Here is a 20,654-nt window from a genome sequence, read left to right on the forward strand (position 1 = left end):
AGAATAAGTTTGGGAGTGTTCCGCCTTCTGCAATATTTTGGAAGAGTTTGAGAAGGATAGGTGTTAGCTCTTCTCTAAATGTTTGATAGAATTCGCCCATGAATCCATCTGGTCCTGGGCTTTTGTGTGTTGGGAGATTTTTAATCACTGCCTCAATTTCCGTACTTGTGATTGGTCTGTTCACATGTTCTATTTCTTCCTGGTTCAGTCTTGGAAGATTGTATTTTTCTAAGAATGTATCCATTTCTTCCAGGTTATCCAATTGATTGGCATATAGTTGCTTGTAGTAGTCTCTCATGATGTTTTGTATTTCTGAGGTGTCCGTTGTGACTTCTCCTTTCTCATTTCTAATTCTGTTGATTTGCATCTTCTCCCTTTTTTTCTTGAGGAGTCTGGCTAATGGTTTATCAATTTTGTTAATCTTCTCAAAGAACCAGCTTTTAGTTTTATTTATTTTTCTTATGGTTTCTTTCCTTTCTTTTTCATTTATTTCTGCTCTGATCTTTATGATTTCTTTCCTTCTGCTCACTTTGGGGTTTCTTTGTTCTTCTTTCTCTAGTTGTTTTAGGTGTAAGGTTAGGTTGTTTATTCAATCATTTTCTTGTTTCTTAAGGTAGGACTGTATTGCTATAAACTTCCCTCTTACAACTGTTTTTGCTGCGTCTCATAGGTTTTGGGTTGTTGTGTTTTCATTGTCATTTGTTTCTAGATATTTTTTGATTTCCTCTTTGATTTCTTTAGTGATTTCTTGGTTGTTTAAGAGTGAATTGTTTAGCCTCCATGTGTTTGTATTTTTTGCAGTTTTTTTTCCTGTAATTGATATCTAGTCTCATGGCGTTGTGGTCTGAGAAGATGCTTGATATGATTGCAATTTTCTTGAATTTGCCGAGGTTTGATTTGTGACCCAAGATGTGATCTATCCTGGAAAATGTTCCATGTGCACTTGAGAAGAATGTGTAGTCTGTCGTTTTTCAATGAATGTCCTATAAATATCAATTAAGTCGAGATGGTCTAATGTGTCATTTAAAGCTTGTGTGTCCTTATTTATTTTCTGTTTGGATGATCTGTCCATTGATGTAAGTGGGGTGTTCAAGTCTCCCACTATTATTGTGTTACTGTCGTTGTCCCCTTTTATAGCTGTTAGCATTTGCCTTATGTATTGAGGTGCTCCTATGTTGGGGGCATAGATATTTACCATTGTGATATGTTCTTCTTGAATGGATCCCTTGATCATTACGTAGTGTCCTTCCTTGTCTCTTTTAATAGTCTTTACTTTCAAGTCTAATTTGTCTGATATGAGTGTCACTACTCCAGCTTTCTTTTGACTTCCATTTGCATGGAATATCTTTTTCCATCCCTTTACTTTCAGTCTATATGTATCCCTTGGTCTGAAGTGGGTTTCTTGTAGGCAGCATATAGAAGGGTCTTGTTTTTGTATCCATTCAGCCAGTCTTTGTCTTTTTGTTGGAGCATTTAATCCATTTACATTTAAGGTGGTTATTGATATGTGTGTTCCAATTACCATTTTCTTAATTGTTTTGGGTTTGTATTTGTAGGTATTTTCTTTCTCTTGTGTTTCCTACTTAGAGAAGTTCCTTTAGCACTTGTTGTAAGGCTGGTTTGGTGGTGCTGAATTCTCTTAACTTTTGCTTGTCTGGAAAGCTTTTGATTTCTCCCTCAAATCTGAATGAGATTCTTGCTGGGTAGAGTATTCTTGGCTGTAGGTTTCTCTCTTTCAGGACTTTCAGTATATCCTGCCATTCCCTTCTGGCCTGCAGAGTTTCTGTAGAAATATCAGCTGTTATCCTTATGGGTTTTCCCTTATATGTTATTTGTTGACATCTCTTGCTGCTTTTACTATTTTTTCTTTGTGTTTAATTTTCATTAGTTTGATTTATAAGTGCCTCGGTGTATTTCTCCTTGATTTTATTCTGTATGGGACTCTCTGCGCTTCTTGGACTTGCTTAATTATTTCCTTTCCCATGTTGGGGAAGTTTTCCACTATAACCTCTTCAAATATTTTCTCAGACGCTTTCTTTTTTCTTCTTCTTCTGGAATGCCTATGATTCGACGTTGGTGCACTTAATGTCACCAAGGTCTCTGAGACTGTCTTCCATTCTTTTTTATTCTTTTTCTCTTTTCTGCTCTGTTGCAGTTATTTCCCCCATTCTATCTTTGAACTCACTTATTCATTTTTCTGCCTCAGTTATTCTGCTGTTTATACCATCTGGAGTATTTTTAATTTCAGTTATTTTGTTGTCCATTACTGTTTGTTTGCTCTTTAGTTCTTCTGAGTCCTTATTAACTGTTTCTTGTATTTTCTGTATTTTGTTATCGAGATTTTGGATCATCTTTGCTATCATTACTCTGAATTCCTTTTCAGGCATTTTTCCTATTTCCTCTTCATTTATTTGGTCTTGTGGGTTTTTATGCTGCTCCTTTGCCTGCATGGTATTTGTTTTCTAATTTTGTTTAATTTATAGTATTTGCTGTCTCTTTTCCCTATGCTGCCTAGTAGTAATTCCTCTTTTTTCTGCCCTCTGCCCCCTGTGGTGGGGTTTGTCCAGTGTTTTGAGTAGGCTTCCTGGTGTGGAATCTGGTGTCTGCTTTCCGGTGTGTGGCTCTGTGTCTTTCTCTCTGATGAGCAGGGCCGTGTCAGTTAGTGTGTTTTAGGGTATCTGTGAGATTAATATGGCTTTGGGCAGTCTGTGTGCTGATAGGTGGATTTGTGTTCCTGTCTTGTTTGTAGTTTGATGTGAGGTGTCCAGCACTGGCAGTTGCAGTCAGATGAAGCTGAGTCTTAGACTCTGATACAGGGCTCCATGAGAGTTTTCTGCAATTAATCTTCCCTGTGTCTGAGGACACCCTAGTAGTTTAGTATCCTGGATTCAGTGCTTCCTCCCCAGAGCCTCCTACTTGACTTTTGATGGAGTAGTCCAGAGGTTGCTTGTCCCAGCAATAAAGGGGTTTAAAGGAGACTGTCAAAGCCCCAGACCAATGGCAGAGTGTTGGGTCAAACAAATACTAAGTCAAGGAAACACATACATGTATAAGACACACAAATACTGAAACCAATAGAACATAAGGCACTAGAAAGACCTGATTGAAGAACCCCAGTATGCCATCATACAATCAAAGAGAAAACCAACAGAAATTCAAAACCAATAAATAAATAAATAAATAAATAAATAAATCCAGACAAACACAAATCCAGGGAGATTTTGAAAGCTAAGATCAAATATAATAAAGAGTGAGCATACCATCAGACAGACTGAAGATTCTCAGAATGAAATCAGACAGTTATACTTAGAACTAAGATAAGACCAAACCTAATAATAAAAAGCAAAGCAGTGTGTCATCTGGAGAATAAATCAAGGAAACAGAGCAGACAGATAATATTGCTTATAAGTATATTAAGATAAAAGAAACTAAAAAAGGATAGAAGACAGGGCAACAGGAGAGCATAGTGTGACTGGAATATGAAAAGAAAAAGAAAAGAGAGAAAAAAATAGAAAAGTGTAAAAGAGAAGGAAAGAGGGTAGAAGAGATAAAGTTAGCACTACAAAAAACTTAGGTAGAAATAGAAATAAGTAAAAAGTCTAAAAATAAAAATAGAAGAAAAAATAGAATAAAAGAATAAAAAATATGTTATAATATGTGTAGATCCCTTAGGACTAACATCATAATTAAACACACACACACACACACACACAAACACATATCCAGGGAAATTTTGAAAGCTAGGATCAAATATAATAAAGAGTGAGAATACCATCAGACAGACTGATGATACCTAAAACAAAATCCGACAACTATAATCAGAACTAAGATAAAGACCAAACCTAATAATAAAAACCAAGGCAGTGTGTCATCTGGACAATAAAGCAAGGAAACAGAGCCGAGCAATAATATTGGTTATAAGTATATTAGCATTAAAGAAACTAAAAAAGGACAGAGGACAGGGCAACAGAAGAGTGTAGTGTGACTTGAAATATGAAAAGAAAAAGAAAGAAATAGAAATGTATAAAAGATTGAGATGAAAAGAAGGTAAGGGAGGTACAGTCAGCACTACAAAAAACTTAGATAAAAATAGAAATATATAAAAAGTCTAAAAATAAAAATAGAATAAAAAATGTTATAAAATGTGTAGATCCCTTAGGACTAAGATTGTAATTAATAAAATTTAAAAAAAACAAAAACAAAAACAAACTAGAACTGACCCCAGAATGGACCAGATCACTAGAATTAGTAATAATATTTCTGTTTCCTTGGGGTCTCAGCTGTAAGTGTCTTACCCACCTTGGGTTTTTTGTATTACTCTGCGACCAGCAGAGCTTCCTTTATTGTTCATCTGTAAGCACCGGTGTATGGGGAGAGAGAGGGTACAATAGTGGTTCCTTCCTCTGGGGGTGAGTGAGCAGTGGTGCCCTGCCTGGGTCACAGTGGCTTGGGTGGCTCAGGCCGAGAGAGGGACTCCAACTGCGGCTCCTCCCCCCTGCTATGACTCCGCCCAGGCGCTCTGCCTGGGTCATGGCAGCTCAATTGGCCATGGCGGTGCCTGTTGCAGAGGGACGCTGGTGGCTCAGGTGTAAACAGAATGTCTCCGGAGCTGGGCCACTCTGCAGACTTTTGGCTCTTGGCTGCAGGCACTTTAGGCCAGCCCCACCCAGAGGCCTTTGTTATCCCTGAGTGCGTTAGCCAGTCTGAGAGGGGTCCTTCCTTTGTCCGTCACAGGTGCCAAGAGAGAAGCTACACCCATGGCTCCTCCCCCCTGCTTGTGAGTCAGCAGTATCCAGCCGCCACCATGGCCACCCAGGTTTCACAGTAGGCACTCTCCACTGCGGATTTCTTCCCTCCTGTCCTCTCAGTCTGTCTCCCCACTTTCAACAATGTCTCTCACCCTGAACCAGTTCACCAGTTTCCACATTCCAGCTCCCAGACCCCCTGTTCAGCTGTGAACCAATGTCTCAGTCCAGACACGCTGAGCCGTGGTGCAGACCCTGCATGTGTTTCTCACTCTTTCCTATCTACCACAGCTCAGCTGCTTCACCCTCTTTGAACAGTCCCAAATGCCTCCCTTCTGACCCAGGGAAATTCCCCATTGGAGAAGGGATTTCCCCATCAGATAAGGGATGTTTCCCCAAATTCAGCAATCTCCCCTCTGTTTCAGATCCCCTGCCCCAGGGTGTGGGACCCAACCCTTTTCTTTCTTCTCCTCCTCATTCTCCCTTTTATTTTTTTTCCCTCTGTCCTACCCAGTTATATTGGGATCTTTGCAGTCCTTTCTGGTGTCAGAGGTCATTTGCTCAGGTATAGTCTTTTAAATTGCAAAGGTTTTTCCTTGTATAATTTTAATGAAGCATTTTTATTCTGGTAGTAAAATATTATTCTCATTGAAATTCAAAGATTAAATTTTGTACAAAATTATTATACTGAAGTTCATAAAACTAATTAAATGTTTCATTTTGTAAATGTAATGATCAAGTTAAATATTTGTTGCCAAAATTAAAAATGTAGGAGAATTGATGGCTAAATAAATTTTGTCATTCATATCATATGAGATAAATGCAGTTTTGTGACTGTTGTCTGCCACTAAGCAGAATATAATTTAGGAAAATTAAAGATAATTTGAAGTATATATTTGAACTTGATATTATAATCTCTTACATCAATATTTGGTATGTGGTAGTTGGGATGTAATTGTTTATTTGAAATATCTGCTTATTATATATCATTACACATTATGGGAGAAATATATGAAGACATGAAAAAAACAGGCATATAGATTTTGGAAAGTAATAGTTCACTTTTTATAGAATCATCCAAGTGGTAATAACTGCTCAGAATATAGCTTAAAGACTACAAGTATGAAACAGGGCTGACAGGAAGATAAACTGTAATAGTAGTCTACCTGCAAAAGGTATGTATTTTACTTCTATGATTATTCCAGAGTCTATATATTATTTTCATATATATATATATATATATATACACACACATGTAATTTGTTTATTTACTTATTTTTATTGGCTGCATTGGGTCTTCATTGCTGCGCGCAGGCTTTCTGTAGTTGCAGAGAGCAGGGGCTACTCTTCACTGCTGTGTATGGGCTTCTCAATGTGGTGGCTTCTCTTGTTGCAGAGCATGGGCTCTAGGCTTGAGGGCTTCAGTAGTTGCAGCACACAGGCTCAGTAGTTGTGGTGCATGGGCTTAGTTGCTCTGTAGCATGTGGGATCTTCCCATCCCAGGGCTCCAACCTATGTCCCCTGCATTGGCAGGAGGATTATTTTCTTAACATGAACTTAACAAGTCTGATTCAATGATTTCCTATGTGATGGTGGATCAATTCACAATGGAGTCTGCTAGAGGTTCTTACAGTGATACAGTTCCATAAAGCAAGGGGACAGCTTGACTACATATGCGTGTGTGTGTGTGTGTGCATGTGTGTGTGTAAGAAACAGGAAATTAGAAAACAGAATAGTTTGGAGGTTAATTAATAAGCTCATCTTAACGTTTGAAAAACCTTTGTGTGATGCAACACAACATAACCCCACATAGCCTAACTCCATAACAAACGATTTAACATAGTACCAGCTTATTTATTTCTTGCTTGTACAAGTCAAAGAAGGTATTTCTGATTGGGCAGTTCTCCTCTGAGAAGTGGCTCAAGGACCCAGACTTCTGCTCTCTAGTGGCTCTGTGATCCCCTAGAACCTTGGGAATCCTTGGCTGGATCTTCTGCCTCTGACCACAAATGAAGGAAGGGTGAGCACAGCAGATTTCACAGGAGGTGTTTTAGGGCAAGGCTGAAAATGGCATATATTACTTTGGCCCACAAGTCAGTCATAGGCCAACCTATTGCAAGGAAGGTTGGGAAATGTAGTCTGGTTGTCCTGGAAAAGGACTTAGTTCAGTAATGATCTAATTAGTTAGACCTGCCACAAATACCGATCGTGATGATCACCACAAGTCACTGCTGAAACAAGTTTAAATTCTACTTAATATTTTCTACTTAAGGACAAGCATCACAGGTGGACCTTATTATACATGCATGTACCCTTTCCATTATCAATTGCATTTTTCTTAAGATCAAACCTATCTTACCAACTAACTCAGTAAACTGAAAACCTCTTGCCATATCAGCTGAAGTGCCCAGTGCATGTGAATATGTCAATTACTCTTTTGTTGAGTTGGCAGAATGTGAAAACAGATGGTACTGGTCTCCCATTTCTGTCCACAGAGCAGCAAATATTAGTTGATAGTGCATGAGAGAGGTGCAACGTAAAAGGATAGAAACTAATTCCTATGAGTGTGAAAGCAATTCTTTAAGGGAAAAACTATTAATAATTCTTCTAAGTTTTTTTTTTTTTTTCCTTTTTAGCAAAGGGGCTACTAAAACCCTGATAGCTTGAGCCATCATATCACATACATTCTTAGGGACTAGAATAGATGGTCTCCAGACTAGAGCAAAACCAGATTTCATCTTTTAAAAAGATAATTGGTCTTCTTTTCTCCTTTCCTGTGTCCATCCTCAATAGGAGAGATGTGGGCATTGAGGAAGAAGGGGCTGGGGGGCAGGAGAGGGGGGCTACCTACTGTGTGGCTACAGAAAAGTTAGACAAATAGAAATGTTCCTTTCCTGGAACTGTGGAAACAGCAGGAATGAGGGGAATGTAGGAGGGTGGAGAGCTTGCTGAGTCCAGGAGAGTGGGTTTGGGGAGGGCTATAAGTTCTGAGCAGAGTGCCCAAATAGGGAGGAAGGCAAGACTGCTGCAATTATAGAGAAGTGAAGTGTAAATGAGTTAAGCAAATAAACTGCAGGTCTTGTCTAGAAAACTGACTGGGACACTGCCCGCAGCTGGCTTTTACCTGGTTTCCAAAGTACAGAGGCAACTTCACTGTAAGGGGCAGAGATTGGCAAAACTTTTCCTTTTATGACACAACACAAATTTAAGGTTCACCTGAACTTACTACCAAAACATGAGTAGAGAGAGGAAAAAGCCCAAAGCCTTAATTGGAACCATAGTTATACAACTTTGCAAAGGAGACACACATAGATTAAATAGTATTCCTTATAAGAAGTTTTGTTTTATATGATATGTATCGTCTGGCTCAAATTGCTCTTTCTGTGCTAAACCACAAGCAGCAAATAATTTCTCTATTTAATCATTCACCTAAAGCATAAAATTGGGCTAAATTCATCTCCTCCAAGAGACCACATTCTCCTGTACATATCAAATCATGGCACTTGCCATACTGTATTAAATCTCCTGTTACATGTCACCTTCCTCGCTAAGCTCTGTGCACATGGGTCCTTTATCTTTATCTCTCCAGTGCCTCCCATGTGACCTGACACAAGATACACACTCAGTAAACATTTTTGTTATTAGATGGAACTGGGTTACCTTTCCCTTCAGGATTCTAATAATGTGCAAAAACTCTTAGAAAAGGTAATACATTGTCAGGCTCTCACCTCTAACACTTGCAAAGACAAGAGCATAAATGGAGGTCCACACACCATAGACATAAATATTTATCATTTCTAAATCAAGATGATAAACTTTTAAATAAAATGTGTTCTATCATCCTACCTCAACAAATAAACTTACTTTCATATCGATGCAAGAAAAAGTTGTGGGACAGTTATTTTTTAATATGCTGAAAGTTGACAAAATATCAAAGATAATTGAATTATCATTATACGTATTTGGGTGTTCTAAGAGGCAATGTTTGTGTTTTCCAGTGAAGATATAAATAAGTCATAAATTATATTTTTCTTTCAGAAATGTATATTTTCACCTTTGTTTCAGCAAAATTACTAATTATGCCATTATAATAAAATATTTCATACCTTTTGGGTTCTATTTACAGTAGTACCAAATAATACCTTTCCCAAGTCATATGATGTCTGTTCTCTTTAATTATTTTCTGTTTTAAAATATTTAAGCATATCTCATCTTTGAACTTTTAAAAATTTTTAACCTTTTTTTTCCTTTTCTGAGGTTACATTCTTTCTATCCAATCTCAGTTTACATGCACTCATTTTTTAAAGTTGAGATATAATTGATTTACAGTATTCTATTAGTCTGAGATGCACCACACAGTGATTCAACATTTTTATAGATGATATCCCATTTATAGTTTTTATAAAATATTGGCTATATTCTCTGTGCTGTATCCTTTTAGCTTATTTATTTTATACATAGTAGTTCATAGCTCTTAATCCCCTACCTCTATCTTGCCCCTCCCCTTTCCCCTCCCCACTGGTAAACACTAGTTTGTTCTGTGAGTCTATTGCTTCTTTGTTGTATTCATTTGTTTTGTTTTTTAGATTCCACCTATAACTGATAACATATGGTATTTGTCTTTCTCCTTCAGACTTATTTCCCTAAGCATAATATCCTCCAGGTCCATACATGTTCTTGCAAATGGCAAGATTTCATTCTTTTTATGGCTGAGTAATATTCCATTGTATGTATATAACACATCTTCTGTATCCATTTATCTATTGATGAGCACTTAGGTTGCTTGTATAGCTTGGCAATTGTAAATAATGCTGCTGTGAACGCTGGAGTTCATGTATCTTTTAAAATAACTTTTTTCATTTTCTTGGGCTCTTTACCCAGGAGTGGAATTGCTGGATCATATGGTAGTTCTATTTTTAGTTTTTTGAAGAAATTCCATTCTGTTTCCACAGTAGCTGCACCAATTTACATTCCCACAAACAATGTACTAGGGTTCCCTTTTCTCCATATCCTTGACAACATTTGTTATTTGTGGTCTTTTTGAATATAGCCATTTTGACAGGTGTGAGGTGATATCTCATTGTGGTTTTGATTTGCATTTATCTTCTGGTTAGTGACGTTGAGCATCTTTTCCTGTGCCTGTTGCCATCTCTCTCTTCTTTGGAAAAATGCCTATTCATGTCTTCTGTCCATTTTTTACGTGGGTTGTTTGGGTTTTGTTTTTTGGTTTGTTTGTTTTTGTTTTGATGTTAAGTTGTAGGAGCTGTTTGTATATTTTGGATATTAACACCTTATTGATCATACCATTTGCAAATATTTTCTCCCATTCAGTAGGTTGTCTTTTCATTTTGCCGATGGTTTTCTTTGCTGTGCAAACGCGTCTAAGTTTAATTAGGTCTCATTTTAAAATTTTTGCTTTTGTTTCCTTTTGCTTAGGAGACAGATCCAAAAAATATATTACTATCATTTATGTCATAGAATGTTCTACCTGTGTTTTCTTCTAGTTTTATGGTTTCCAGTCTTACATTTAGGTCTTTAATTCATTTTGAGTTTATTTTTCTATATGGTGTGAGAAATTGATCTAATTTCATTCTTTTACATGTAGCTATCCAGTTTCCCCTTTACTGATTATTGTGGATATAGATGATTTTACTATTTTTGTCTTTTAACCTTCCTACTAGCTTTGTATGTGGTTGATTTACTACCTTTACTGTATACCTGCCTTTACCAAGGAGCTTTTTCTTTTTGTAATTTTCATGTTTCTCCTTGTGGTCTTTTCTTTTTCACTTATAGAAGTCCCTTTAACATTCCTTGTATAGCTAGTTTGGTGGTGCTGAACTCTTTTAGCCTTTGCTTTGTCTGTAAATTTTTGATTTCTCCATCACTTCTAAATGAAAACCTTGCCTGATAGACTATCCTTGATTGTAGGTTTTTCTCTTTTATCACTTTAGTTTCTGCTGAAAAGTCACCAGGTAGCCTTATGGGAGTTCCCTTGTTTCTTTTCCCTTGCTGCTTTTAACATTTTTTCTTATATTCAATTTTTGCCATTTTACTTACAGTGTTTCTTGGAGTGGTCCTCTTTGGGTTGATCCTGTTTGGGACTCTCTCTGCTTCCAGCACTTGGAGGTCTGTTTTCTTTTACAGGTTATGGAATTTTTCAGGTATTATATCTTTACCTACTTTCTCTGCCCCTTTCTCTCTCTTCTTCTGGGACCCCTTGTGAGTGTTAGAAATTTGATGTTATTCCAGAGATTTCTTAAACTTCCCTCATTTCTTTTTATTCTTTTCCTTTCTTTTTTCTGTCCAGCTTCATTGGTTTCCACTGCTCTATCTTCCAGCTCACTGATCCATTCGTTTGTATCATTTAGTCCATGCTTGATTCCTTCTTGTGTATTTTTTCATTCAGTTATTGTATTCTTCATCTCTGTTTAACAATTTCAACTTCTCACTCTGTTCTTCCATCCTTCTCCTGAGTGCTTTGATCATCTTTACAATCATTACCTTGAACTCTTTCTCAGGTATGTTGCCCATCTCCACTTCACTTAGTTCTTTTTCTGTGGTTTTATCTTGTTCTTTTGTTTGGAGCATGTTTCTCTGTCACCTCATTTTGTCTCTTTTGCTGTATTTATTTCTATGTATCTGGTAGGTTGATTATGTTTCTTGACCTTGGAGAAGTGGCCTTTTGTAGAACACGTCCTATGTGTCTCAGCAGCCCACTCCCCACTGGTCACCAGAGCTGTATGCTCTAGGGGTGCCCTATGTATGCTGTATGGATCCTTCTGTTGTGGAGGGTAGACTACTATGGGCAGTCTGGTAGGCATGGCTGGCTCCCAGTCCAATTGGTTTCCAGATCCAGCCTTATACAGAGGCTGCCAGCTGCTGATCAGTGGAGCTGGGTCATGAGGTGGCTGTTTGCAGAACCCAGAGGGGCCCCAGTACTAGTGCTGTCTCACTGGTGGATAGGCTTAGGGTCCAGGATATCCTGGGTCTGGTACCCACCCACAAATGGGTGAAGCCAGGTCTTGGGGCTAGTGCTGGTTGACTGGTGGGTAGAGCAGGTTTCGAGAGTCCCAGAATCGGGGTCAGACTGCTGGTGGTTGTGGCTGGTTCCTGACACATCTGGCTATAGGGTCATGAGTGTCCTGAAGCTTGTGTCAGCCCTCTGGTGAGTAGGGCTGGATCCTGGGGAGGCTAGCTGAGGGGCCCAAGGTTTCTCAGAACTGGTGCTGGCCTGCTGGTGGGGTGAGGGCCCAACTGGTCCTGGGCTGGTGCTGGACTGCTGGAGGGTGGGCTAGGCCAAGCCTTCATTGGCTGCAGGACTCAGGTTGTCCTTGGGGTGGTACCTGCCAACTGGTAGGTGAAGCTATGTCCAAGGGTCTCTGGCTGCAGGGTCCCAGGGATCCCAGCACACTGGCATGTGCAGCCAGGTCTTGGGTCCTTTGGTGGGCAGGGCATGTCCAGGGATGGCTCTGGGCTCAGAGACTCCTAAGGAAGCCTGTCTACTAATGGGTGGGGCTGTGCCTCTACCCAGTTGGTTGCTTGGTCTGAAGCATCCCAGCACTTGTGCCTTTAGGCTGGTGCGTGGGTTGGGGCTGGGTCCCCAGGCTAATAAGCTAAAGGGAGGATTCAAAAATGGTGCTTGCCACCACCAATGTCCACATGGTAGAATGAGGTCTCCAAAATGACTTTAGCCAGTGTCTGTGTCCCCAGGGTGAGTTCCAGTTGCCCCCTGCCTCTGCAGGATATTCTCCAAGATCAGGAGGTAGGTATGTGCTAGGTTCCTTTCAAATTACTGCTTCTGCTCTGGGTCCTAAAGTGTGTAAGATTTTGTGTAAGCCCTGTAAGAGAGGAGTTTCTATTTCTCACAGCCTTCTGGGTCTCCCAAAAGTAAGCCCCACTGGCCTTTAAAGCCAAATGTTCTGAGGGCTCATCCTGGCACAGGATCCCCAGGCTGGGGAGCTTAATGTGGGACTCAGATCCCTCATTCCTTAGGGAGAACCTCTGCAATTGTAATTATTTTCTTGTTTGTGTCTTGACCACCTGGGGGTATGGGTCTTAACTAGACTGTGATTCTGCCCCTCCTACCCTTCTGACTGTGGATCCTTCTTTATGTCTTTAGTCATAAAAGATCTTTTCTGGTAAGTTTTGGCCTTTTTCATAAATAGTTATTCTGTAAATAGTTGTGATTTTGTTGTGCTGATGAGAAGAGGTCAGCTCAGGTTCTTCCTACTCTGCCATGTTGGGAATTCTCTCAGCTTACATGGATTCTTAATGAACTCAGTGACAAGAACAAGGACGCAGATGCAGAGAATGGACTGGAGAACTCGAGGTTTGGGAGGGGGCGGGGGCTGAAGGGGAAGCTGAGACGAAGCAAGAGAGTAGCACAGACATATATATACTACCAACTGTAAAATAGATAGCCAGTGGGAAGTTGTTGTATAACAAAGGGAGTCCAACTCGAGGATGGAAGATGCCTTAGAGGACTGGGACGGGGAGGGTGGGGGGGGACTCGAGGGAGGGTGGGGGGGAGTCAAGGGAGGGAGGGAATATGGGGGTATGTGTATAAAAACAGATGATTGAACTTGGTGTACCCCCCCAAAAAAATTAAAAAAAATAAAAAAAAGATTAAAACATAAAATTGTATTCAAAATGAGCAGGATTTGAATATATATTTATAAAAAGATGTAATTTAAAATAAACTCTAAATACAAAAATTAAAATTTTAAATTATTTTTGTTTTTAGATATAATTCAAGTATAGTTTCCAGAAAGTTATTTCATTCTAAAATATTCAAAAATATTTATTAAAATGAGGACAAATGCAAGTTATTTTATATAAACTTTTTATGTAAATCACTTGAATAAAGCTAAAATTTACCGAGTTAAATCTCATAAATCTAAATTTAAAAAATAAAAATATTGACAGTTCTAGAATTAATAACCATCTAGTTGGCAAAGAATCAATATCAGGCTTCTTCATATATGTACATGGAGAACTACACATATACAAACTTTGCAAGTAGTACAAATCGTTTACTATTCAAAATACCCCCCAGCCAGCATGGACACCTGTTTTACATACTGCGTTGATTCATGAGCACCTTCAAATGCATGAATTGGAACCAAAGAAAAATGAGTGCTAATTGATACTTTGGTATGCAATAATCTATTGCATTTATGCTATCTAGAGAAAGAACCTGGTGGGTTGATTAGTTTACCCTTTCTCCTACATAAGTGCTTCCATAGCTTGAATTCCTTTGCATATTCCAAATCTGTATCTATTTCTATTTGCGTTGTCAGCAATGGCAATCTTCAAACCTTGGTAGAATTTGGACAGAGTCACCTTTAGTTTCTAGGATAAAGAACAAAAAATATTCCAGTGTTCCTATGAGCTTAGAGGGTATTAATCTGAAGAGCAAGTGGTGTTAGTCACAAAGGCAGATGTTTAGAGTTATGGCTTGTTCTATACCACCACCAAGTGTGGGATCTCAAGTGACAGAGGAGGCTACAAGCTATTTAATTTTTGAGTTTGCATTTGGGAGAAGTAGAGCCCTCTTTATGTGTGGGTCCTAGGGCAAGGGTCTTCCCTTATCCGGATTTCAGGGTAGTGGTGCATTAAATTCCTACCTATGAGTTTCTCAAATAAATGTTTCCTCTTAAGGTTTGGAGGGAATACTAGACATCTGAAGGGAGAAGAATGGGGAAGAACCACCACTGAAGGGGGGAAGGGTGAAATGAATTCGGAGGAAATTGAAGCAAAACATCACCTAGTACATAATTTTGTCTGGGAGTTTGGTCTATAAGTACTAGTATATTACTCTTGTTTCTGTGTATAGAGATATGTATTCTCTCTGTCTCTCTCTGCCTCTTTCTTGGTTCTACAAGATGTCTTGAATTAATCATTGTTTAGATAATTTGAAAATGTTCGATTTGGGGTTGTGTTACCTCTTGTGTTTACTATTGGGATTTAAGTCCCTCTGTAGTCACGTTTTGAAAAGCAAGGATGCTCTCAATTACTTTATTACCATCTAGTTGCTTCAGTTAGTATTTTCATCCTGGAGTACTAAGTAAAGGGTATTCCTATTATAAATCAAAGCCCTTAGTTTGAAGGAGCTTCATAGACCTCAACTAGAACTTTTCAGAGGACACTTTCATCCTGCATACAGGTAGGGATATTTGGGGTTTGGTTGTATCTATACTTAAAGCCAGAATTGGCCAACATATTAATATTGAGCAGAGACAAATGTAACAGCTTTAAACTATACTTTTTGAGGAAAAAGGAAAAAAAAGTCACATATTAGAAAATCCTGCTATATGGGAAAAGATTCTTAAAAAAAGAGTGGGTATATGTATATGTATAACTGATTCACTTTGCTGTGTACTTGAAACTAACACAATATTATAAATCCACTATACTCCAATAAAAATTAGAAAAAAAAATCCTGCTAAAAAATGTCAAAAAAAAGTCACAGGGTACCAAATAATTTTAGCTGAATTTAAAAGGTGAAGAAGAAATCAGCTGGCTTAGAAGTTAGATATATTTCTCCTCCTTAACTCTTTAAGTATTAAATATCCAGGCCAGATTATGTGAGCTACTCATTCACATTTCCAGTATTAATCAGGGATTATACTTCCTGGTTTGATTTGTGTTTTATTCATGCTTACAAGTTTTAATTCTTTCTGGCCCTTTGCATCAGGCTAAAAGCAGTCAGAATATGAAAGCTTGCAGATAAATAGAAAATGTTGGTACGTTATCACTCTTTAACTCACCAGAATTCTCACCTTTTTCAGGAAGGCACATTAGAGCATTCAAATCATTTCTCATTACTGCCTGACCTATTCTATATAGGAACTAACAGATGATTTTTGCATTTTGTAAAATTTCAGGTCTGTCTTTAACAATTCACTTTGCCTTAACCTTAGATATGCTATTTTCTTCCTTTTTGAAATACAAATAATAAAAGTAGATTGGAACACAGCATTGTTGGCAAACCAAACTTTATTAAATGTTTGATTTTATCTGTTACAGAACATGAAAAGCAGCGGTTATGCAAGAGCACCGATTATATGAATTTGCATTTCAAAGTGAAATGGTTTTATAATGAATATGTGCGAGAACTTCCTGCCTTCAAGGATGCTGTTCCTGAATACTCCTTGTAAGTAGTGATTTTCACCCCCAAGTTTATTCTCAATTCACAGCCCTGTAAAATTATACCTGAATTATGCAGCTTTAAAATCTCTTCTCATAATCTTCATTTGAATGCAGACATTTCTGTTAAAAAATTAACATTAAATGATTTGCATATCTTTGGGAACCATATTTAACTGAATTGTATTGCATTTTTCAAGTATGCCTTACTTGGATATTCAACTCAAAGGGAAAGAAATACATAATACATAATGGCTCACATGATGAAATTATTTCTTGTAGTGCTTGAACTCAGATTTTCTTGGAAAATGAGGGGGGCTTGTATACTGATCTGTATAATCCAGATCTCACTTTATTTCAAACCTAAAATTGTCTTAGAAATTTATATTTCTAAAATAGAAGTCATTATTAAACAGGTAACATTTTCATAAACATGTCTCTATCAAATACAGTTGTAATCACAGTCAGATTTATAATACTCTGCATTTGATATTTCCCAGAATTCTATTTTATTCTGTTGAGAGGGGTCTTCCATATTCTAGGCACTATGCCAAGTGTTATAGGACAACGGTGAGTATGGTAAGAAGGAGCTTATAGTCAAGGAGCTATTGACAAGAACAAAAATCATGATAAAGCAAGGCAAATTGAAATAAGTACTAAATCAAGTAGTATAAGCAAAGTTCAATAGGGTCTCACAGAAGAGCGATATTACCCCTATTTCAGTGACTCTACACAGTCTTTATGAATGGAGTAACATTTGATATAGACTTTGAAATGGAATAACATTTGATATAGACTATGAATGGAGTAACATTGAATATAGATTTCATTCCAGTGGAGCACAGAGTATCTTTACAAAATTAGTAGAAAGTAATGTAGGAAAAGTGGTTTTGAACTAGATTATATAAATACTGTGAAGCTTTTACTACTTTCATTAGGCATTGTGAGGGCTGGAAGAGGCAGAGCATGGAGTGGGTAGGGAAGAGATTTAGGAGTAGTGAGTAATGTAATGATGAGATTACAACTGCCCATTTATATAACTTTTCTCATAGAAGTTTATAAGATAGAATGGGATACTGGAAAAAGTAAAAGGTTTATACAAATAATAGAGTGATTGTAGTAAAAATGTAAAGGATGAAGATGTATGGGAGAGAAATGTCAAAGATAGAATTTACAGAATTTGTCGACTAAATAAACATGAAGATAAAAGAAAGAAGGAAGAGTTAAACATGCAGTACATATGCCTATGTGTTAGTAGTATCATTGACTGATAGGGAAATGAAAAAGGAAGCTATTTGCCAGAGACTTCTGCTTCTGGCTCTGTCTAGACTAAACTACACTAACTAAAATCAGACTAACATGCTCACTGAAGACCAACTATAAAAGCTGAATAAAAGTAAGCAGCATCAGAGAGTAAACAAGGCAACCAGGGATTGACAAGCTAAGGTCCCTGAGAAAAGAAATGCATTGAGGTGAACCCTGTATTTGCTGCAGTTTCTCCTCAATCCTCTCTACGTACATACATTACCAATTTGCCATACAAGTCATTGTGGTCAAATAGAGAACAGTAAACCAGAGTTTATAGGGATCTCCCTGGCTAGAGAAACAAACATTGGTGTTTCAGGGCTATGGAGGCTGCTTGATCTTGTGGGACCAAGATCCTAGAATAAAGGGAACTGCAGAGAAGTGAGTACAACATGCTGCATGCAGTTTCTCCTTGAGGTAGTCTCTGATTCCTAATCTGCCCATGTGTGGAAAGTGAGGTAGAAACAAACAAGTAGAAAGCAGGCACTAAGAGATTAAAAACTAAGTAGAGACTTCAGCAGTCTCACAATGCTGGGGAGATAGAAATTAGAAAGAAAAGCTTCCTAAGAAAGAAGAAGCTTTGTAAACACCCCAGGTTTTCAGGTGAGATCCCTGAAGGACTCTGTCCTAAAAATAAAGGCAAATTGGAAATAGCCCAGTCTAAAACCCAGTCTTTTCTAGATCATGGTGATCTCCCTACATTCTGTCTACAAGGAGAAATTTAGATCCACTCTGTAGGAAATGATCAACCAAAGGTTCCACAATTTTTCAAAGACAATGTACAGTATTTAACAGAAGATTAAAGACTGCCAGGCAATAGGACCAAATGACTAGAATCCAAGAGAAAAGGAAATGTTAGCCTTATCAGACATAGAGTTTGATGTGTACTTCAAATTGTGGGAGAACTTCAATAGAAAAATGGAACCTATAAGAAGAATAAAATGGACATTGTAGAATTGAAATAGGATAAGATTAGGAATGTAATTGATGGACCTAATGGCAGAATATACATAGCAGAAGAGGGCCTAAAATAACTGGAACATAGATTTGAAGGGAATATTCATATAAAAACAGAGAAACAAAACATACAAAATATAGAAAAACTAGAACAAGGATATATGGGACAAATTATAAAAAGGTCTAATGTACAAAGACCAGAGCCCCAGAAAAGAAGAAGAGACAAACAATAGTACTAGAGCAGTGTGTGAAAAAACAGTAGGTGTGGATTTTGCAAAACTAATGAAAAACATGAAGCCACAGTTCAAGATTTCTATAAATCCTAAGAAGAATAAATGCAAGGGAAACTACCTGTAGGTACATCATGGAAAACTGCTTACAATCAAAAAGAAGAAAATCTTTAAGTGTACTGGGGTAAAGGAAGGGAAGACACTTTACCTTCAAAAGAGCTGCAATAAAACAGTTAGCTGGTTATTCAATAGAAGAGACTGAAACCCGAATACAGTGCAATGATATCTTTTAAGTGCTGAAAGAAAACAATTAACAATTTAGAATTCTACAAGCATCAAACATATCCTTCAAAAATAAAGGAAAATAAAAACATTTATAAAACTGAGAAGCTGAGAGAACTCATTTCCAGTAGACTCTCACCAAAAATATACTCTAAGCCTACAGATAGAAGGAAGATGACTCAAGATAAAAATACAATAGCATAGTAAAAAATTAAAATCATTAAGGTGAACAGATGAGTACATTTAAAACACATTATATAAAATTTTAAAAGTCTGTAGAATAAAATATACATGGGATTAAAATAGAAGGCAACAATAGCATGAAAAGGTAGAAGAGTGATACACTGAGTAAATATAAGATCCTTGATTGTTTGAAAAGCATAAAATACTCATTTTAAAAACTTTTAATATGTCATGGATGTGTGTTATAATGTATAATGTAACCCCTTAAAGTATAATATAATACTATGCATCAATAAGATAATGGGGAAGGGGAGGAGAGTAAAACAAAAATACTTAAAAGGCAAGAAACAAGAATGAAAGGAATGAAGAGCAAATAGGAAATGGGGGGTGGGGGGAGCAAGATGATAGACTTAAAATTTAATGTATTAGAAAATTAAGAGTAATCATTAATAGATTAATAATCTAGACAAGTATTGTCCTACTAGATAAAATAGCAAAACCCAAAATAGCTTGCTTACAATTTATTCACCTAAAACATGAGTCTAGAAATGTTAAGTAAAAGGATGAAAAAAATAATTGAAAGAAAAATTACACAGCTATACTAATATTAGACAAAATAGATTTTAAGAAATACTTTGAGAAAAAATTTTCATGACAAAGGAACAATTCAACAAAAAGATGTATCATTTCTAATGGAAAGATACCCCATGCTCTTGCATTGGAAGAATTAATATTGTTGAATGTCCATACTACCCAAAGCAGTCTACAGATTTAATGTGATCCCTATCAAATTACCCCTGACATTTTTCACAGAACTAGAACAAATAATCTTAAAATTTATATGGAACCATGGAAGACCCCAAATTGCCAAAACAATCCTCAGGAAAAAGAACAAAGCTGGAGGCATAGCCCTCCCAGACTTCAGACAATACTACAAAGCTACAGCAATCAAAACAGTGTGGTATTGGCACAAAAACAGACATATGGGTCAATGGAACAGAATAGAGAGCCCAGAAATAAACCTACATATCTACAGTCAATTAATCTTTGACAAAGGAGGCAAGAATATACAATGGAGAAAAGGCAGTGATGTTGAGAAAGCTGGGCAGGTACATGTGAATCAGTGAAGTCAGAACACACCCTTACACCATACACAGAAATAAATTCAAAAGACCTTAAATATAAGACATGACACCATAAAACTCCTAGAGGAGAATATAGGCAAAACTTTCTCTGACATAAATCGTAGCAATATTTTCTTAGGTCAGTCTCCCAAGGCAATAGGAATAAAAGCAAAAGTAAACAAATGGGACCTACTCAAACTTATAAGCTTTTGCACAGCAAAGGAAGCCATAAACAAAATGAAAACTTATGGAATGGAAGAAAATATTTCCAAGCAATGTGACCAACAAGGGATTAAATTCCAAAATATAAAAACAGTTCATACAACTCAATAACAAAACAAAAAACAAACAAAAAAACTCAATCAAAAAATGGGCTGAACAAATAAATAAATATCATTTTTCTATTTGTTCAAGCTTTAAAAAAATGGGCAAAAGAGCTAAATAGACAATTCCCCAAAGAAGACATACAGATGGCCAATAGGCACATAAAAAGATGCTCAACATCATTAATTATTAAAGAAGTGCAAATCCAAATGACAATGAGGTATCACCTCACACCAATCAGAATGGCTATCATCAAAAAGTCTGCAAATAACAAATGCTGGAGAGGGTGTGGAGAAAAGTGAACCCTTCTTCACTGTTGGTGGGAATGTAAATTGGTGCAGCCACTATGGAAAACA

General features: G+C 37.3%; 1 protein-coding gene across 3 annotated transcripts in view; it reads left to right on the forward strand.

Annotated features, from left to right (window-relative positions):
* UNC13C (unc-13 homolog C) overlaps positions 1 to 20,654 on the forward strand; it is a 620,639-nt gene that overhangs the window by 481,807 nt on the left and 118,178 nt on the right. For all 3 annotated transcript variants that reach the window (XM_057724491.1, XM_057724492.1, XM_057724493.1), the window contains one exon: positions 15,774 to 15,900. In XM_057724491.1, coding sequence (XP_057580474.1) covers positions 15,774 to 15,900 — 127 coding nt within the window. The remainder of the gene's footprint in view (positions 1 to 15,773; positions 15,901 to 20,654) is intronic.

The sequence above is a fragment of the Hippopotamus amphibius genome, chromosome 2 (genome assembly GCF_030028045.1).
Source record: "Hippopotamus amphibius kiboko isolate mHipAmp2 chromosome 2, mHipAmp2.hap2, whole genome shotgun sequence".
NCBI classification, from domain to species: domain Eukaryota; kingdom Metazoa; phylum Chordata; class Mammalia; order Artiodactyla; family Hippopotamidae; genus Hippopotamus; species Hippopotamus amphibius.